The sequence below is a fragment of the Ranitomeya imitator genome, chromosome 6 (assembly GCF_032444005.1).
Source record: "Ranitomeya imitator isolate aRanImi1 chromosome 6, aRanImi1.pri, whole genome shotgun sequence".
NCBI classification, from domain to species: domain Eukaryota; kingdom Metazoa; phylum Chordata; class Amphibia; order Anura; family Dendrobatidae; genus Ranitomeya; species Ranitomeya imitator.
In genome coordinates this window covers 5,942,472-5,963,001 of record NC_091287.1, presented here as the reverse complement: position 1 = coordinate 5,963,001, position 20,530 = coordinate 5,942,472, and the positions used below count along the sequence as shown (strand labels likewise).

The window sequence follows — 20,530 nt, the reverse complement described above, 5'->3', positions numbered from 1 at the left end:
AAATAGCCGTCCCAGACAGCAGAAATACCCCACCCAGACCAAGGAAATACCCGACCCAGACCGAAGGAATAGCCGAGCGTGGAAATACCTGACCCAGACTGCGGAAATACCCAACAATGAGAGCGGAAAAACCCAACCCATACCAAGGAAATAGCCGACCCTGACAGCGGAAATACCCGACCCTGAGCATGGAAATACCTGACCCAGACCGAGGAAATAGATGACCCTGACAGTGGAAATACCCGACCCAGACCGAGGAAATAGCCGAGCATGGAAATACCCGATTCCAAGTGCGGAAATACCCGACCCCAAGCACGGAAATACCCGACCCGAGCACAGAAATACCTGACCCCGAGCACGGAAATACCCGACCCGAGCACGGAAATACCCGAGCACGGAATTAGCCGAGCATGGAAATACCCAATCCCAAGTGTGGAAATACCCGACCCCAAGCACGGAAATACCCGACCCCGAGCACGGAAATACCCGAGCACAGAAATACCCGACCGCAAGCATGAAAATACCAGACCCCGAGCATAGAAATACCAGACCCCGAGCATGGAAAATAGCCGAGCATAGAAATACCCGATCCTAAGCACGGAAATACCCGACCCCGAGCGTGGAAATACCCAACCAAGACAGCGGAAATATTCAACACTGAGAGCGGAAAACCCAACCCAGACAGCGGAAATAGCCGACCCAGACCGAGGAAATGGCTGAGCGTGGAAATACATGACCCAGGCAGCGGAAATACCCAACCCAGACCAAGGAGATAGCCGAGCGTGGAAATACCCGACCCAGACAGCGGAAATACCCAACACTGAGCGCGGAAAAACCCAACCCAAACTGAGGAAATAGCCGTCCCAGACAGCAGAAATACCCCACCCAGACCAAGGAAATACCCGACCCAGACCGAAGGAATAGCCGAGCGTGGAAATAACTGACCCAGACTGCGGAAATACCCAACAATGAGAGCGGAAAAACCCAACCCATACCAAGGAAATAGCCGACCCTGACAGCGGAAATACCCGACCCTGAGCATGGAAATACCTGACCCAGACCGAGGAAATAGATGACCCTGACAGTGGAAATACCCGACCCAGACCGAGGAAATAGCCGAGCATGGAAATACCCGATTCCAAGTGCGGAAATACACGACCCCAAGCACGGAAATACCCGACCCGAGCACGGAAATACCCGACCCCGAGCACGGAATTAGCCGAGCATGGAAATACCCAATCCCAAGTGTGGAAATACCCGACCCCAAGCACGGAAATACCCGACCCCGAGCACGGAAATACCCGAGCACAGAAATACCCGACCGCAAGCATGAAAATACCAGACCCCGAGCATAGAAATACCAGACCCCGAGCATGGAAAATAGCCGAGCATAGAAATACCCGATCCTAAGCACGGAAATACCCGACCCCGAGCACGGAAATACCCAACCAAGACAGCGGAAATATTCAACACTGAGAGCGGAAAACCCAACCCAGACAGCGGAAATAGCCGACCCAGACAGCGGAAATACCCAACCCAGACCGAGGAAATAGCTGAGCGTGGAAATACACGACCCAGGCAGCGGAAATACCCAACACTGAGCACGGAAAAACCCAACCCAGACCAAGGAAATAGCTGAGTGTGGAAATACCCGACCCAGACAGCGGAAATACCCAACACTGAGCGCGGAAAAACCCAACCCAAACTGAGGAAATAGCCGTCCCAGACAGCAGAAATACCCCACCCAGACCAAGGAAATACCCGACCCAGACCGAAGGAATAGCCGAGCGTGGAAATACCTGACCCAGACTGCGGAAATACCCAACAATGAGAGCGGAAAAACCCAACCCATACCAAGGAAATAGCCGACCCTGACAGCGGAAATACCCGACCCTGAGCATGGAAATACCTGACCCAGACCGAGGAAATAGATGACCCTGACAGTGGAAATACCCGACCCAGACCGAGGAAATAGCCGAGCATGGAAATACCCGATTCCAAGTGCGGAAATACCCGACCCAAGCACGGAAATACCCGACCCGAGCACAGAAATACCTGACCCCGAGCACGGAAATACCCGACCCCGAGCACGGAATTAGCCGAGCATGGAAATACCCAATCCCAAGTGTGGAAATACCCGACCCCGAGCACGGAAATACCCGAGCACAGAAATACCCGACCGCAAGCATGAAAATACCAGACCCCGAGCATGGAAAATAGCCGAGCATAGAAATACCCGATCCTAAGCACGGAAATACCCAACCCCGAGCATGGAAATACCCGAGCACGGAAATACCAGACCCCGAGCACGGAAATAGCCGAGCATAGAAATACCCGATCCTAAGCACAGAAATACCCAAGCACGGAAATACCTGACCTCGAGCACGGAAATACCCAACCCCAAGCACGGAAATACCTGACCCTGAGCAGGGAAATACCCAAACCTGAGCACAGAAATACCTAACCCCGAGCACAGAAATACCAGACCCTGAGCACAGAAATAGTGGCATAGAAATACCCGATCCTAAGCACGGAAATATCCGAGCACGGAAATACCCCAGCATGGAAATACCCGACCCCAAGCACGGAAATACCAGACCCCGAACATGGAAATACCAGACCCGAGCATGGAAATAGCCGAGCATAGAAATACCCAATCCTAAGCACGGATATACCCGACCCTGAGAGCGAAAATACCCGTACCAGACCGAGAAAATAGATGACCCTGACAGCGGAAATACCCGACCCAGACCGAGCAAATAGCCGAACGTGGAAATACCCGATCCCAAGTGCGGAAATACCCTACCCCAAGCACGGAAATACCTGACTCCGAGCACGGAAATACCTGACCCTGAGCAGGGAAATACCCGAGTACGGAAATACCCGACCCTGAGCAAGGAAATACAAGACCGCAAGCATGGAAATAGCTGACTCTGAGCAGGGAAATACCCGAGTACGGAAATACCCGACCCTGAGCAAGGAAATACAAGACCGCAAGCATGGAAATAGCTGACTCTGAGCAGGGAAATACCCAACCCCGAGCACAGAAATACCCGACCCCGAGCACGGAAATAGCCGTGCATAGAAATACCCGATCCTAAGCACGGAAATATCCGACCCCGAGCACGGAAATACCTGACCCCGAGCTCGGAAATACCTGAGCATGGAAATACCCAACCCCAAGCACGGAAATACCAGACCCCAAGCATGGAAATAGCCGACCCTGAGCGCGGAAATAGCCAACCTAGACCGGGGAGATACCCGACCCTGTGCGTGGAAACACCCGACCCTGAGTGCCGAAATACCTGACCTTGATCGCGGAGATAGCCAACCCAGACCGTGGAAATAGCCGACCTTGATCGTGGAAATAGCCGACCTTGATTGCAGAAATACCCGACCCAAACCGTGGAAATAGCTGACCTTGATCATGGAAATAGCCGACCCAGACCGGGAAAATACCCGACCCTGACTGGAGAAAGCTGATCCAGACCACGGAAGTAGCCGTCCCTGATCGTGGAAATAGCCGATGCTGACCGTGGAAATATCCGACGCTGACCGTGAAAATACCTGACCCTGAGCGCGGAAATAACCAACCTTGATTGCGGAAATAGCCGACTCAGACCACGTAAGTAGCCGACCCTGACCGTGGATATAACTGACCTTAACCGTCTATATAACTGACCCTGAGCACAGATATACCTGACTGCGGAAACTGTATCTGGACAGTGGAAATACTCCCGATTCGAACACTCCGACATCATTAGATCTCACCTCCTTCCGTCCAGCTGTAAATCTGAGCGGAATCCTCCCTCTGACGAATCGTGACCCTCCGAAGCTCCGGATGATTGTACAATCGCTAGACAAAGTGAGGATGATAGGAGTCATTACAATTAAAGGCAGGGCTGTGGAGTCGGAGTCGTGGAGTCAGAATCGGAGCCCATTGACGTGGAGTCAGAGTCGGTGTCCTGGAAATGTCGGAGTCGGAGGTTTGGCTAACCGACTCCATAGCCCTGATTAAACTTACAGCACTCACACAGTCTCCCCAATATTATGCAAAAAGCTTTCCTAAGTTATTTCAGGCTGATTAGTGAATAGAATATATTAATCTAAGTTATAATTCACTTGAGGCCAGAGTGGGAATGTGACAAGATATGTGAAAAACATCTTGAAGGTCTGCAGCACGGTCTGTGATAGGAAAAGGAGAGGGATGACGCTGCAACAGGGTCTGGGATAGGGAAAGGAGGGGGATGACGCTGCAGCAGGGTCTGTGATAGGGAAAGGAGGGGGATGACGCTGCAGCAGGGTCTGTGATAGGGAAAGGAGGGGGATGATACTGCAGAAGGGTCTGATAGGAAGAGGAGGGGATGACGCTGCAGCAGGGTCTGTGATAGGGAAAGGAGGGGGATGATGCTGCAGTAGGGTCTGTGATAGGAAGAGGAGGGGGATGATACTGCAGAAGGGTCTGATAGGAAGAGGAGGGGATGACGCTGCAGCAGGGTCTGTGATAGGAAGAGGAGGGGGATGACACTGCAGAAGGGTCTGTAATAGGAAGAGGAGGGGGATGATGCTTCAGTAGGGTCTGTGATAGGGAGAGGAGGGGATGACGCTGCAGTAGGGTCTGTGATAGGGAGAGGATGGGGATGATACTGCAGTAGGGTCTGTGATAGGGAAAGGAGGGAGATGATGCAGCAGCGGGATCTGAGATAGGAGGCAGAGGGGGATGATGCTGCAGCAGGGTCTATGATGGGGAGAGGAGGGGGATGATGCTGCAGCAGGGCCTGTGATAGGAGGAGGAGGGGGATGACGCTGCAGATTGGGTCTGTGATAGGGAGAGGAGGGGGATGACGCTGCAGATTGGGTCTGTGATAGGAAGAGGAGGGGGATCACTTTCCTTTGTGCTTATAGCACAGCTCTGATATTACACCAGCACGGCCGGTCAGCTGACTATTTGTTACAGTGTATTGTCAGAGTTGGTCATGACCGCCCTGATCTCTTCTTTCTGGCTGATGGCTTCACAATGGTGAGTGCAGGAGCTGCAGTATATCTATGGACTGACCTGGGCTTGGTCTCCCGATCCTCACACCGGCAGACGGCTCACTATATGGCCCCATCCCTGCCTTACTGATGCAGGCGAGGCGGAAGGAGTAGACGTGACCCTCACACAGACTGTGGGCAGAGTAACAGCAATCAGAGATGTCCAGAGTCAGCGCCCGCCACTCCTCGCCTGTCAGAAGAGAAACATGCAGGATCACAAAGTGCTGCAGCCACGGAGGTGTATTGTGAGGTTCTGCAGTAGCTCAGGTGTGTAACAAGAGGATTTTAGGAACTTACTGTCAAATTTCTTTCTCGTAACCATCATTGGAAGACACAGGAACCAATGCTTAATATGCTGCCACTGGGAGGCTGACACTAAGGATGCATCTTATGGAAAAAGCTGCGTCCTTCCCAGCAGCCGATACCGGGCAGATGAAACCGGGCACATGACACCTGGCACACAACACCGGGCAGAGGACACTGGGCACATGACACCTGGCAGCCAACACCGGGCATATGACACCTGGCAGCCAACACCGGGCACACGACACCCAACTATAAAGTGAGTGCATAAAAAACAATAGGAAGAGCAAATCCAAGACCCCCAAACAAAGAAGGGGCTGTGTCCCCCAATGAAGGGTAAGAGAAAGAATTTACAGAAAGTACTGAAAAATCCTTTTTTCTCAGACGCTCCATTGACGGACAAGAGGAAACCTTGAGACCTTCAATCCCTGGGGAGGGAAAGCTAATAATATTGCAGGAGGAATAGACATCCATGTGGTGACCTCCCAAGTGACTGACACTTACAATACCGTTCTGCCAAGAACTGAATCCACAAACACTAAGGTAAGGTAAAGACAAGACCGGAAGCCTGGAGAAGCATGACCCAGGAAAAGATCAGAAGAATGTAAGGACATGACCCAGGAAAAGACCAGACCCCTGGAGGCGCACAACCCAGAAAAAGATCAGACGCCTGGAGATGCGCAACTCGGGAAAAGATCAGAAGCCTGGAGGTGCACAACCCAGGAAAAGATCAGACACCTGGAGATGCGCAACTCAGGAAAAGACCAGACCCCTGGAGGCGCACAACCCAGAAAAAGATCAGACGCCTGGAGGTGCACAACCCAGGAAAAGATCAGACACCTGGAGGTGCCCAACCCAGAAAAAGATCAGACGCCTGGAGGTGCACAACCCAGGAAAAGATCAGACGCCTGGAGGTGCACAACCCAGGAAAAGATCAGAAGCCTGTAAGGGCATGACCCAGGAAAGACCAGACGCCTGGAGGCGCACAACCCAGAAAAAGATCAGACGCCTGGAGGTGCACAACCCAGAAAAAAAACAGACGCCTGGAGATGCGCAACTCAGGAAAAGATCAGAAGCCTGGAGGTGCACAACCCAGGAAAAGATCAGACACCTGGAGATGCACAACTCAGGAAAAGACCAGACCCCTGGAGGCGCACAACCCAGAAAAAGATCAGACACCTGGAGATGCGCAACTCAGGAAAAGACCAGACCCCTGGAGGCGCACAACCCAGGAAAAGATCAGACACCTGGAGATGCGCAACTCAGGAAAAGACCAGACCCCTGGAGGCGCACAAACCAGAAAAAGATCAGAAGCCTGGAGGTGCACAACCCAGGAAAAGATCAGACACCTGGAGATGCACAACTCAGGAAAAGACCAGAAGCCTGTAAGGGCAAGACCCAGGAAAAGACCAGAGCCCTGGAGGTGCACAACCCAGAAAAAGATCAGACGCCTGGAGGTGCACAACCCAGAAAAAGATCAGACGCCTGGAGGTGCACAACCCAGAAAAAGATCAGACGCCTGGAGATGCGCAACTCAGGAAAAGATCAGAAGCCTGGAGGTGCACAACCCAGGAAAAGATCAGACACCTGGAGATGCGCAACTAAGGAAAAGACCAGACCCCTGGAGGCGCACAACCCAGAAAAAGATCAGACGCCTGGAGGTATACAACCCAGGAAAAGATCAGACACCTGGAGGTGCACAACCCAGAAAAAGATCAGACGCCTGGAGGTGCACAACCCAGGAAAAGATCAGAAGCCTGTAAGGGCATGACCCAGGAAAAGACCAGACCCCTGGAGGCACACAACCCAGTAAAAGATCAGACGCCTTGAGGCGCACAACTCAGAAAAAGATCAGAAGCCTGGAGGCGCACAACTCAGGAAAAGATCAGATGCCTGGAGGTGCACAACCCAGAAAAAGATCAGACGCCTGGAGGTGCACAACCCAGAAAAAGATCAAGCGCCTGGAGGTGCACAACCCAGGAAAAGATCAGACACCTGGAGGTGCACAACCCAGGAAAAGATCAGAAGCCTGTAGGTGCATGACCCAGGAAAAGATCAGATGGCTGGAGGTGCACAACCCAGAAAAAGATCCAGCGCCTGGAGGTGCACAACCCAGGAAAAGATCAGACACCTGGAGGTGCACAACCCAGGAAAAGATCAGACACCTGGAGGTGCACAACCCAGAAAAAGATCAGACGCCTGGAGGTGCACAACCTAGGAAAAGATCAGACACCTGGAGGTGCACAACCCAGGAAAAGATCAGAAGCTTGAAAGCGCATGACCCAGGAAAAAAGCAGAAGCATCTATGCACACAACCCAGGAAATGATGAGACGCCTGGAGGTGCACAACAAAGGAAAACATCAGACGTCTGAAGGTGCACAACCCAGGAAAAGATCAGAAGCTTGTAGGCACACAACCCAGGAAAAAAATCAGAAACATGTAGGCACACAACCCAGGAAAAGATCAGACGCCTGGAGGTACACAACCCAGGAAAAGATCAGACACCTGGAGGTGCACAACCCAGAAAAAGATCAGACGCCTGGAGGTGCACAACCCAGGAAAAGATCAGAAGCCTGTAAGGGCATGACCCAGGAAAAGACCAGACCCCTGGATGCGCACAACCCAGGAAAACATCAGACGCCTGGAGGTGCACAACCCAGGAAAAGATCAGAAGCTTGTAGGCACACAACCCAGGAAAAAATCAGAAGCATGTAGGCACACAACCCAGGAAAAAATCAGAAGCATGTAGGCACACAACCGAGGAAAAGATCAGAAGCCTGGAGGTGCACGACCCAGGAAAAGATCAGAAGCCTGGAGGCGCACGACCCAGAAAAAGACCAGATGCCTGAAGGCGCAAGACCCAGGAAGATTTTACTGCTTGGATGTAGGAGCCGTGCTCAGCTGGCGGCACCTTGGCTTTGTCTGATCTTCCGCAGTGGCAGACCTGGATGCAGCCAGACCTCTGCAAGGACCAACAAGGCATATGAACATCTGAAAGCAGCTGTGACGGGTGGAGCGGCCCTGCGGAGCTCCTAAGAAGCAATCTCCTCAATAATGTGGAGAACACTAGGAAGAAAGGTGGGAGCTGGATACAGGACCACTCTGTCCTGGGGAAGGAGAGGGACAGGCGAGAGCCACCTGCGCGAGCCTTGCCTGAAAGCTGGAGGGGAGAGATGTCTCTGATCATCTCGGTAGGAGGGGGCTGATAAGTGTTCAGGACCTGACTGAGGTCCCATGAATCTAAGGAGGCCAATACCGTGGCGCCGATTTCCCCCTTCCCTGGTGAAAGTTCTGACATGAAGTTTTGTAACTTAGGTACAAGGCAGAGACTGAGCAGGCACATGGCCATTCATTGTACAATGAAGGAGAAGAGGCCTTCCGAGTGCAATGGTAAAAATGTCATGTCCAAGAACTTTGAGCCCTGATCCTAGTTTGACCAACCTAATCAGGAATGGCCTAGAGGTCGGGGGGAATAGGAGACCCTATGAGAGGTGCCACGGCTGACCTGTGTCTGCCTCCTGCGTGACACTAATGTAAACTAAATAGCTGGGAGCTCGCAGGCAGGTGTCGCCTGTTGGGAGCAGCCGACCATTAGTGTCAACCTCTGGGTGGCATCGGACTTCCATGGTTCCCTGTATCCTCCAATGAAGTGTCAAAAAATGAGGTTCTACAGCAGCTGATATTTAGCAGGACGTTGCTCACCCTCCTTTCTGTACTGTAAGAAGTAGGTCACCGGAGTGCCGGACTCCACGGGTCTCCATACGATCAGTGCTCCGTCCCGGTAGGTCTGGGCTACCTCTGGGCTTCGGGGGCAGCAAGGGATCTCTGGGGGTACACAGAGACACACACCGTCATTATCTGGGGGGTGGGATGGCCCTTGGGACTGTCATGGCTGCCATATCCAGAAATACAAATGTGATGGCTGGACGGGAGAGGACGACCAGAGACTGACAGCCATAGTGGAGCTGCGGCCCTGCAGATGGTGGAGGGCACCAGAGGTCCCCAGCTGTCCCCATCCTCCCCCATCTCTCCATGCCGGGCTGATCTCTGGGGATCACACTGCGGATCACTTACCGGCTTTCTTTATGATGCAGCAGGTGGAGACGCTGCCCAGCACGTTGGTGGCCACGCAGGCATAGATGCCCAGGTCCTGCGCAGTCACCACCAGGATGGTGAGCAGGTGGTAGTTCTTCAGTGTGGAGGAGATGAGGACGCGCTCGCTGCTCTGGAGGGGAACGCCATCTGGAGCCAAAGGAGAGGGCACAGGACGCATTATAGAAGGGTGACCATTACGATTTCTGCTCTGGAGCGTTCAGTATTCTAACTGCTACACACTGGACGGTGGGTAAATGTCCCTCCAATAACGCCGGCCTTACCTTTGTACCACTGGACGTCTGTCACCGCGTGCACCGTCCTGCAGGATAACGTCACCAGGTGACCGACCACAACCGTCTGGTCCGTCAGCTCCTCCACAAACGCTGGAGCTGGAAAAGAACGGGTCCAGAAAAGACAAGAAAATGTCTGAGAGGGAACAGTAGTCTCCCAACATTCTCCAATCACATCCAGAGCTGCGGCCACTATTCTGGTGTTACATCATGTCTTATCCTCCAGTCACCTCCAGAGCTGCAGTCACTATTCTGTTACATCATGTCTTATCCTCCAGTCACCTCCAGAGCTGCAGTCACTATTCTGTTACATCATGTCTCATCCTCCAGTCACCTCCAGAGCTGCAGTCAGTACCTTGCTAGTTGTCACTGTGCAGACAGTGGAGCAGCAAGGACTGCAGTGAGATGTGAGTTCTGGCTTTTAACCCTCAGTCCACACTACAGTCCCACATTTTGGGGGGTCTCTCAGGGGCGCTGACCTTTTTCTTTGCCGCTCAGGTTCAGCAATCTGAAGGTCGGGAGTCCTTTCTTCTTCATAGATGCAGAGATTTTACTGACTGCTCCATGATCTGCAACTGGAAACTTCATCTCCTCTGACGGACCTGCAGAAACTGATCATATATACCAGTCACACAGGTGGGGCCACATCCGGTCATATCGGTGGGATCACACAGGCGGGGTCATGTCTGGTCATACAGGTGGGGCCAAGTCCAGTCACACAAACAGGGTCACGTCTGGTCAGGTCAGTGGGGTCCTGCAGGCAGGGTCACGTCCCATTATGCAGGTGAGGTCACACCCAGCCATGTAGGTGGGGTCACATCCAATCACGCAGGTGGGGTCATGTCCGGTCAGACAAGTGGGGTCATGTCCAGTCACATAGACAGGGTCCCACAGACGGAGTCATGTTCGGTCACGCAGGCGGGGTTACATCCAGTTATGCAGGTGCGGTCACATCTGGTTATTATATAGCTGCGGTCAGGTTTAGTCACAGAGGCGGAGTCATCTTTTCATGTCATGCAGGTGGGGTCACCGGTGGGTACATGTCCGGTCACACAGTCGGGGTCATGCCCAGTCACATAGCCGTGGTCAGATTTAGTCACACAGGCGAAGTCATCTTTTCATGTCATGCAGGTGGGGTCACATCGGTGAAGTCATGTGTGGTCACGCAGTTGGGGTTAGGTTTAGTCACACAGGCGGAGTCATCTTTTCATGTCATGCAGATGGGGTCACACCGGTGGAGTCATGTCTGGTCACACAGTTGGGGTCAGGTTTAGTCACACAGGCGGAGTCATCTTTTCATGTCATGCAGATGGGGTCACATCGGTGGAGTCATGTCCAGTCACACAGTTGGGGTCAGGTTTAGTCACACAGGCGGAGTCCTCTTTTCATGTCATGCAGATGGGGTCACATCGGTGGAGTCATGTCCGGTCACACAGTCAGAGTCAGGTTTAGTCACACAGGCAGAGTCATCTTTTCATGTCATGCAGATGGGGTCACATCAGTGGAGTCATGTCCGGTCACACAGTTGGGGTCAGGTTTAGTCACACATCTTTCCAGGTCATGCAGGTGGGGTCACGTTCGTGGGGTCATGTCTGGTCACACAGTCGGGGTCACGTCCGGTCACATCGGTGGAGTCATGTTCGGTCACGCTAGCAGAGTTACATCCGGTCACGCGGTCGGGGTCATGTCTGGATGTGGGTGTATTTGGTATACGGGTGAATTTCAGGCATGTAGGGGTGCATACAGTATAAGGGGGATTTGCTGCACACTGTGGAGTATATGGAGGTATTTGGGGTAGATTGGGAGTCACATTGCTCAGATTCTTTCCTTTTTTTCACCTTCTTTCCCATTTCCGGGTTTCCTTTTGATGATTCGGGATATGTTGGCCACAGACGCTTTCACCTTCTGCTTCAGACTGGTTTCTGTGCTTTTCACAATTCTCTCCGCTTTTCCTTGAGGTCGGAAGAGTTTGATCCGTTTCCTTGAGGATTTTCTGTCTTTCTTTGTGCTTTGCTGTAGGTCTAAAGGCTGCAGAGGAAGACCAGCCTGGACGTCCCTCCCTGCCGCATCAGACGAGGTTTCCATGGCCGTTTCACCATATTCTGAAGGATGTGGAGAGGTCGAAGATGATAATGAGAACTTTTCTTCTTCTATTAACAGAGACTTCTGCGGAGATGCAAATATGTCATAAAAATCATGAAGATGGGAAGGCACAGCGGCAACCAGGAGACACTTGGGACTCGTGGATGATTGCTCAGCATGAATTCCACCAATCTCCACCAATGACACCTCCGAATGTCGACCAGCTTCATCAAAGTCTGAGAAGTTGTCAGATCGTTGCCCTGTGCCAGAGCTGTCTGAATGGGAAATAAATGTCTTACTGGAGCTGCGGCTCTCAATGGTGGAGGCCTCAGCCCGAGAGAGACTTTCATAGAAGCTACACTGTGAGACCGAAGCAACCTCTGGTTCCTTCAGGATCTGCTCCATAGGGCTGTGGTCTGTGTCCATCATAGGACAGTCCACAGGGACATCTTGTAATCCTGGGGCATGAATATGAGGAAAAGCTTCCTGGCTGATTGGTTTCTGTTCACTTGCCAGCACATCCATCTCATCTGACAAAGAGAACATCTCTCCGAGCAAGTCCTCCAGTGCAGCACGGTTTCCATCACTATATTCAGGACACTGCAAATTTCCACCTACAACTTGGCGACCATCGCTGTGTGGGGAAGAATTATGGTCACCCGGCGAGATCTGCAAGTCCTGGATAGTTTCTATCTTTTCAGCTGGAGACATTTTTTCTCTATGACCTTTCTGGAGGTCGAGTGTTTGATCGATTGGTGATATCTTGTCTCCATCACCAGGTTGTGCGACTATGATCTCAGTTGTCACCGTAGGTTTGGGGGTCTGATCTTCTGATGCTGTTATGGTTGTAGCTATTGGTTCGGGGGTAGGGCTGGTCCTTTCACATGTTGTGACATGTTCTTGTATGCTCTCCTGATGTATCACAGTCAAAGCTGTGTTGTTGACTACAAATCTAAATGACTCTTCTGGCTCGGACCCTACACAAACCTCAAACTCTTCGCTTCTCATCTTGTCCACAATGACAGCTTCTGTGCATTTATCTCCTTCTGAAGAATTATCAGTGGTAAGAAAGTCATTTCCCTTAGAAGTGCTATGGACAGTAAATGTCACTCCACCATGAATGTCTAAGGTGGGGAGACTTTGGTCCTGGACGTGGTAAGGAGATTGTGGTGCAGCAATTATTGGGTCTGTTCTTCCCATCTCTGCAGTTTCTGGTGTGTCACTTGGTCTCACAAATGCTATAACGGTACTTTCTTCAAGCTGTGGTGGTACAGATGATGGTCTTTCTCTACTTCCGGTAGTCTCCAGGATAGGATGCTGATGGAAAACTGCTAGAATAGTGTGATCTCTATCTGTAGGGGGTGCAGACAGAGGTCTTTGTGTGGAAGACAGCGTTACAGGTGCAGAATATGGACGGCTCTCAGGAGGTGCAGAGAGTGACCTTGCAGAGTCATCTGGATGTTGGTCAGCGTCCATCTTCTTAAATGTTCCTTGTTCAGCTTTCTGAGGATCTGATTCTTCCACCACAGTTCCTTTATAGACACTCAAGGGTCGTGATTTGTAGTCATCAAGAGAACGACTTCTGCTGGACACCTTGAATGAGGACTTTAAAGAGCCCTTTGCTGTGTCAAATGAAGCAGATTTTTTGAGGGAGCCGAGCTGTCCTTCTTGGTCAGACAACATTCTTTGTTCCATGGCGAACTGTTCCAGTAGTGGTTCTCGCAAACCACTCAGTATTTTTGGCGAATATCCGGCCTTCATTAAACTCCTGCGAGCTCGCTCCCGGTGTCGGATGAAGTCTTTCTCTTTCAGTGAGCCGTCTTTTAGAGCTACAGCAGGTCCTTCAGAATCCTGGCTGTAGAAGGTGCTATTGATGATACTCTGCCTCGGCACACACACTAATGAAGGTTTGTCGGCAGCTCTCTGAAGTAGCAGAGCACTGTCGGCAGAAGTCCCCCTAACAAAGGACCCAGTTTTTGGCTTTTTAGAAGCAAGGCTCCCAACTTCAATGGTGGCGGATTTGTGCATGAGTCGCCTTCCTGGAGAGGACTCCACAGAATGAACCAACATTTTGTCATCTTCCTCCAGATCCTTTTGGCTTTTGGCTGAGTCAATGACGCTATCATGTTCACGTTTGTGCCTTGTAATTGGCGAGACATCTGGACCTTCCATTTTCTTGTCTTCTAAGATGTCTTTATCGTCTTTGGTCGTTTCAGATTCTGACTTTTCCAGTGTTTCATTTTCAGACATTTTGAAAATGGAAAAGTGCAGCTCAAGAGAAGGGTTGCAATCTCTCGCAGTTGGACTGATGTCGCTCTCGTTATCAGAAGAGGAGCCACTGCTGGATGAGGAGCTGCTGCATTCCACCAAGTGTCGGGGGATGCCCAGTGACGTGCTCTCCAGCCTTCCATTCAGAAGCTCCGGGATGGACCTCATCACCAGGATGGATTTATAACACATCAACGAGCGCTGAAAACACAAAGGTGGTAAAAGTTACCAGGTGAATTCACAGAATATGGCACAGGGTTCAAGAACCAGGAGCTTCTGGGGACGAATAGAACGGTATGGGTGCACGCCCGGTTCCTGACCAAATCTATTTCAGCTGGGCAGGATGACAATGTTAATGCTGACCTGATGGTTTATGGACAACATTTTTTACCTATCACACATACTTATTGTCATGTTGTGTTGTAATTCCCAAAAACTTGAGAATATCATCAGTAAAATAATAATAACAACCAACAATAGTTGTGTTATTATCCGCAGCGGTCATACAATATATAGACTATTCAAGGAAAAGCTCATTGAGCTTGAAAAACAAGGACATGTCTACATTTTTCAGGATGCTATTTTCTCAGAGCAGGAACGTTGTCACTATGGCACCCTGGGTGACAGCTCTGAATCACAGGGAACATGAGGCATCTTTCCTCATGATGACTCACGCTTGGCTTCCTCAGTATTTTCTCAGCACAGTGTGAGTGTATTAAGAGGATGCTGCATGTAGATTGGGGGATGTGCTGTCACCTCTCTACATCACCAGTGAGAAGAAGGTGTGGGATTCCCAGTACCAAACACCGCTGCAAACCTTAAAAATGAGACTGCAACATTTCTGCACCATGCGTGTCAATGAGGTTCTCTACGTCACAGGCCCAAGCTCTGCGAACCATCACCCACTGACTGCAACCAAATATCTGACCCAAATGGCCTCTTCTGATTAGTAGGCTTGGAGATGTAATGTGGTTGTGGTGTGATGACTCATGACATATAGATGGTCCCTTAATCAGAGAGCCGCCCAGGATGCTTGGAGGTAGTCGGGAGTTCGCAGTGCCACGAAGGACCAACAAGGCTGGAGGACCAGGACTGTTATGTTTGCTAATGACAGGTGTTATGAAGGCAATCCAGAAACACAGTGTGCTTAGCGATCAGAGCGCACACAGTGATCTGACAAATACTCAAAAATACAAGAACGAGCTCTGAGACGTGGAAACTCTGTAGACTGCACACCTGATCCTATCCTAAACACAACTAAAAGCGGCTGTGGATTGCGCCTAACAACTACCTAGGCAACTCGGCACAGCCTAAGAAACTAGCTAGCCTGAAGATAGAAAAATAGGCCTGACTTGCCCCAGAGAAATTCCCCAAAGGAAAAGGCAGCCCCCCACATATAATGACTGTGAGTAAGATGAAAAGACAAAACGTAGGGATGAAATAGATTCAGCAAAGTGGGGCCCGATATTCTAGGACAGAGCGAGGACAGTAAAGCGAACTTTGCAGTCTACAAAAAACCCTAAAGCAAAACCACGCAAAGGGGGCAAAAAAAAACCACCGTGCCGAACTAACGGCACGGCGGTACACCCTTTGCGTCTCAGAGCTTCCAGCAAAACAAAAGACAAGCTGGACAGAAAAAAAGCAACAAAAAAGCAAAAGGCACTTAGCTATACAGAGCAGCAGGTCACAGGAACAATCAGGAGAAGCTCAGATCCAACACTGAAACATTGACAAGGAGCAAGGATAGCAGCATCAGGCGGAGTTAAGTAATGAAGCAGTTAATGAGCTCACCAGAACACCTGAGGGAGGAAGCTCAGAAGCTGCAGTACCACTTGTGACCACAGGAGTGAATTCAGCCACAGAATTCACAACAGTACCCCCCCCTTGAGGAGGGGTCACCGAACCCTCACCAGAGCCCCCAGGCCGACCAGGATGAGCCGCATGAAAGGCACGAACAAGATCGGAAGCATGAACATCAGAGGCAAAAACCCAGGAATTATCTTCCTGAGCATAACCCTTCCATTTAACCAGATACTGGAGTTTCCGTCTAGAAACACGAGAATCCAAAATCTTCTCCACAATATACTCCAATTCCCCCTCCACCAAAACCGGGGCAGGAGGCTCAACAGATGGAACCATAGGTGCCACGTATCTCCGCAACAACGACCTATGGAATACATTATGTATGGAAAAGGAGTCTGGGAGGGTCAAACGAAAAGACACAGGATTGAGAACCTCAGAAATCCTATACGGACCAATAAAACGAGGTTTAAATTTAGGAGAGGAAACCTTCATAGGAATATGACGAGAAGATAACCAAACCAGATCCCCAACACGAAGTCGGGGACCCACACGGCGTCTGCGATTAGCGAAAAGTTGAGCTTTCTCCTGGGACAAGATCAAATTGTCCACTACCTGAGTCCAGATCTGCTGCAACCTATCCACCACAGAATCCACACCAGGACAGTCCGAAGACTCAACCTGTCCTGAAGAGAAACGAGGATGGAACCCAGAATTGCAAAAAAATGGAGAAACCAAGGTAGCCGAGCTGGCCCGATTATTAAGGGCGAACTCAGCCAACGGCAAAAAGGACACCCAATCATCCTGGTCTGCAGAAACAAAACATCTCAGATATGTTTCCAAGGTCTGATTGGTTCGTTCGGTCTGGCCATTAGTCTGAGGATGGAAAGCCGAGGAAAAGGATAGGTCAATGCCCATCCTACCACAAAAGGCTCGCCAAAACCTTGAAACAAACTGGGAACCTCTGTCAGAAACAATATTCTCAGGAATGCCATGCAACCGAACCACATGCTGAAAGAACAAAGGTACCAAATCAGAGGAGGAAGGCAATTTAGCCAAGGGCACCAGATGGACCATTTTAGAAAAGCGATCACAGACCACCCAAATGACTGACATCTTTTGAGAAACGGGAAGGTCAGAAATGAAATCCATCGAAATATGTGTCCAAGGCCTCTTTGGGACCGGCAAGGGCAAAAGCAACCCACTGGCACGAGAACAGCAGGGCTTAGCCCTAGCACAAATCCCACAGGACTGCACAAAAGTACGTACATCCCGTGACAGAGATGGCCACCAGAAGGATCTAGCCACTAACTCTCTGGTACCAAAGATTCCAGGATGACCAGCCAACACCGAACAATGAAGTTCAGAGATAAGTTTATTAGTCCACCTACCAGGGACGAACAGTTTCTCTGCTGGACAACGATCAGGTTTATTCGCCTGAAATTTTTGCAGCACCCGCCGCAAATCAGGGGAGATGGCAGACACAATGACTCCTTCCTTGAGGATACCCGCTGGCTCAGATAAACCCGGAGAGTCGGGCACAAAACTCCTAGACAGAGCATCCGCCTTCACATTTTTAGAGCCCGGAAGGTACGAAATCACAAAGTCGAAGCGGGCAAAAAATAACGACCAACGGGCCTGTCTAGGATTCAAGCGCTAGGCAGACTCGAGATAAGTCAAGTTCTTATGATCAGTCAATACCACCACGCGATGCTTAGCTCCTTCAAGCCAATGACGCCACTCCTCGAATGCCCACTTCATGGCCAGCAACTCTCGATTGCCCACATCATAATTACGCTCAGCGGGCGAAAACTTCCTGGAAAAGAAAGCACATGGTTTCATCACTGAGCAATCAGAACCTCTCTGTGACAAAACCGCCCCTGCTCCAATCTCAGAAGCATCAACCTCGACCTGGAACGGAAGAGAAACATCTGGCTGACACAACACAGGGGCAGAACAAAAACGACGCTTCAACTCCTGAAAAGCTTCCACAGCAGCAGAAGACCAATTAACCAAATCAGCACCCTTCTTGGTCAAATCGGTCAATGGTTTGGCAATGCTAGAAAAATTACAGATGAAGCGACAATAAAAATTAGCAAAGCCCAGGAACTTTTGCAGACTTTTCAGAGATGTCGGCTGAATCCAATCCTGGACAGAAAAAAAGCAACAAAAAAGCAAAAGGCACTTAGCTATACAGAGCAGCAGGTCACAGGAACAATCAGGAGAAGCTCAGATCCAACACTGAAACATTGACAAGGAGCAAGGATAGCAGCATCAGGCGGAGTTAAGTAATGAAGCAGTTAACGAGCTCACCAGAACACCTGAGGGAGGAAGCTCAGAAGCTGCAGTACCACTTGTGACCACAGGAGTGAATTCAGCCACAGAATTCACAACACAGGACCCTTCCTGTGAATTCGCTTTGCTCAATTCTAATCATTATGTTCTTCCACTCACCTGCCAGCGGCTGCGAGCAACAAGGAATCGCAGGTTCTTGGAGATGATTGGTTGAGTGTCCTCAGGACCGGAGCTCATCTGGAATAAAATATGGACAACAAGAAATGATTAGAACCGTCAGTGGAGGTAAGATGTGGCCTGTTGTGTCTGGTCAGTGTCTGCGGAGCTCTATGTTTCGCAATTGTTGGTGCCCCGATTTAAGTCACAGTTGGACCCAAAGGATCATTAATCGGACAACAGAACAGAAAAAATCCCAGCTCTCCTCATAATGTCTAAATGTCATCGTGACAATTCACCTCGTAGATAACACTCAGGTCTGTCATGTGAGACAGAAGAAGAGAAGGAAGAGAGGATAATAAAGAGGAGGAGGAAAAGAAAGATGATGAGAAGAGAGGAGGAGGAGACAAAGAGGAGGAGAAGATGCAGAGAATGTAGAGAGGAGAAGAAAGACAAGAAGATTAAGTGAAGAGGAGGAGAAAGAAGAGGCGAGAGAAGAAAAATAAAGGAAGAGAGGAGAAGAAGAATGGGGAAGAGGAAAAGGAGAGGAGAGATAGGAAGAGGAGAAGAAAGAGGAGGACAAAGAATAAGAGTAGAAGGAGAAGTGAAGGAAGAGAGGAGATAAAAAGAACGGAAGAAGAGAAGACAGAGGAGGAGGAAGAGGAAAAGTGAAGATGAGGTGAAGAAAGAGAAGAAAAGGAAAAGCACAAAGAAACAGAAGAAAAAGAGGAGAAGAAAATGGAGGAGGGGAGAAAGGAGAAGAAAGAGGAAGAGAAGAGAAGAAGAGGAGAAAAAGAGAAAAGGAGAAAGAATAGAGGAGAAAAAAATATAAAAGAGATGAAGAGGAATAGATGAAGAAAAAACAGAAGAAGAAAAACAAGAAGAGAGAGAAAGAGGAGAAGAAGGAAAAAAGGAGAAGAGGAGGAGAAGAAAAACAGAAGAAGAAGAAGAAGAAGAGAAGAAAATAAGAAAAGGAGAAGAGAGGATGAGAAAGAAAAAGAGAAGGAAGAAATTAGAAAAAGAGGATAAAGAGAAGAAGAACAGAAGAAGAGGAAGAGGTGAAGAACAGGACTGGAAGCTACGAGAAAAAAAGAGAAGAAGAAAGCGAAAGAGGAAAAGGAAGAGTGGGGATGATGTGGAGAAAGAGGAGAACAAAAGGAGAAAAAAGAAGGAGAAGAACAGAGGAAGAGAAGAAGGGAGAGAAAGGGGAAGTAGAACAGAAGAAAATGAGAAGGGGTGCAGGAGAAAGAGGAAAAGGAATAACGGAAGAAGATGAATAGAGAAAGAAAAAGGAAGAGGAGAAAAAAAGGTGAAAAAGAAGAAGATAGAAGAGGAAGAGAAGAAGAGAAGGAATAGATGAGTAGAAGAAGATGAAGGAGAAAAAAGAGGAGAAATAGGAAAAGATGAATAGAAAGAGGATGAAAAGAAAGGTTAGAGGACGTAGAGTAGAAGGAAAAAAAAGAAAGAGGGGACAAAGTATAGGTGAAAGGGAAGAAGAAAGAGGACAAGGAAAAGGAGAGGAGTAGGAGCAGATCAGAAGAAAAAGGAGGAGAAAGGAGAGTAAGAGGAGAAAAAGGAAGAGAAGAAATAGAGAGGAAAAGAAGTAAGAGAAGAAAAAGGAGAAGAAAGAGCATGAAAGGATGAGAAGAGGAAGAAGTAGAAAAATAAGGATGAATAAGAGGTGGAATGATAAAATGATTAGGAGAAGAAGAGAACAATAGGAAAAGAAAGAAGGGGAGAAGGAAAAGAGGAATAAAAGAATTAAGTCATGCTTAAACAAGAGCAGGTAATAACACACTGCTGCAGTCTAAAGGAACCATACTATAATATTACCACATATCTGTGTCACAGCCAGAAAAATACAAAATATCCCACACTACTCACCGTAAACCACCGATGCTGGATGCAATCGCTGGCGCTGAGACGGGCGCTGCCAGGACCAAGAACGCAGACAGTTAGTGATAGAAAGCATGACAGGAAGAGATACAATATATCCAGCCCCTGCTCTAAAGCTGAGGGTTTGTTACAATATATCTGCAGGTGAGAGCTATCAGCCTGATGCTGCTGTGTGTGACTGAAAATTGTATACACTGATACACTGTAACAAATCCTCAGCTGTGAGTAGGACTGGGTCAGGACAAGGTATTCGGTGTGTGGATGTAATTACAAATACTTTCATTCGTTGAAAGCAAAGATGCTAAAATGA

General features: G+C 49.5%; 1 protein-coding gene across 1 annotated transcript in view; it reads right to left on the bottom strand.

The window, feature by feature from the left end:
- Positions 1-20,530, bottom strand: part of OBSCN (obscurin, cytoskeletal calmodulin and titin-interacting RhoGEF) — a 655,700-nt gene that overhangs the window by 35,212 nt on the left and 599,958 nt on the right. Inside the window, exons 101-109 of the mRNA XM_069730488.1 lie at positions 20,209-20,254; positions 18,328-18,405; positions 11,562-14,274; positions 10,203-10,334; positions 9,715-9,822; positions 9,413-9,580; positions 9,041-9,163; positions 5,057-5,224; positions 3,772-3,856 (exon numbers count right to left, since the gene is read on the bottom strand). Of these exons, the coding sequence (XP_069586589.1) occupies positions 3,772-3,856; positions 5,057-5,224; positions 9,041-9,163; positions 9,413-9,580; positions 9,715-9,822; positions 10,203-10,334; positions 11,562-14,274; positions 18,328-18,405; positions 20,209-20,254 (3,621 nt within the window). The remainder of the gene's footprint in view (positions 1-3,771; positions 3,857-5,056; positions 5,225-9,040; positions 9,164-9,412; positions 9,581-9,714; positions 9,823-10,202; positions 10,335-11,561; positions 14,275-18,327; positions 18,406-20,208; positions 20,255-20,530) is intronic.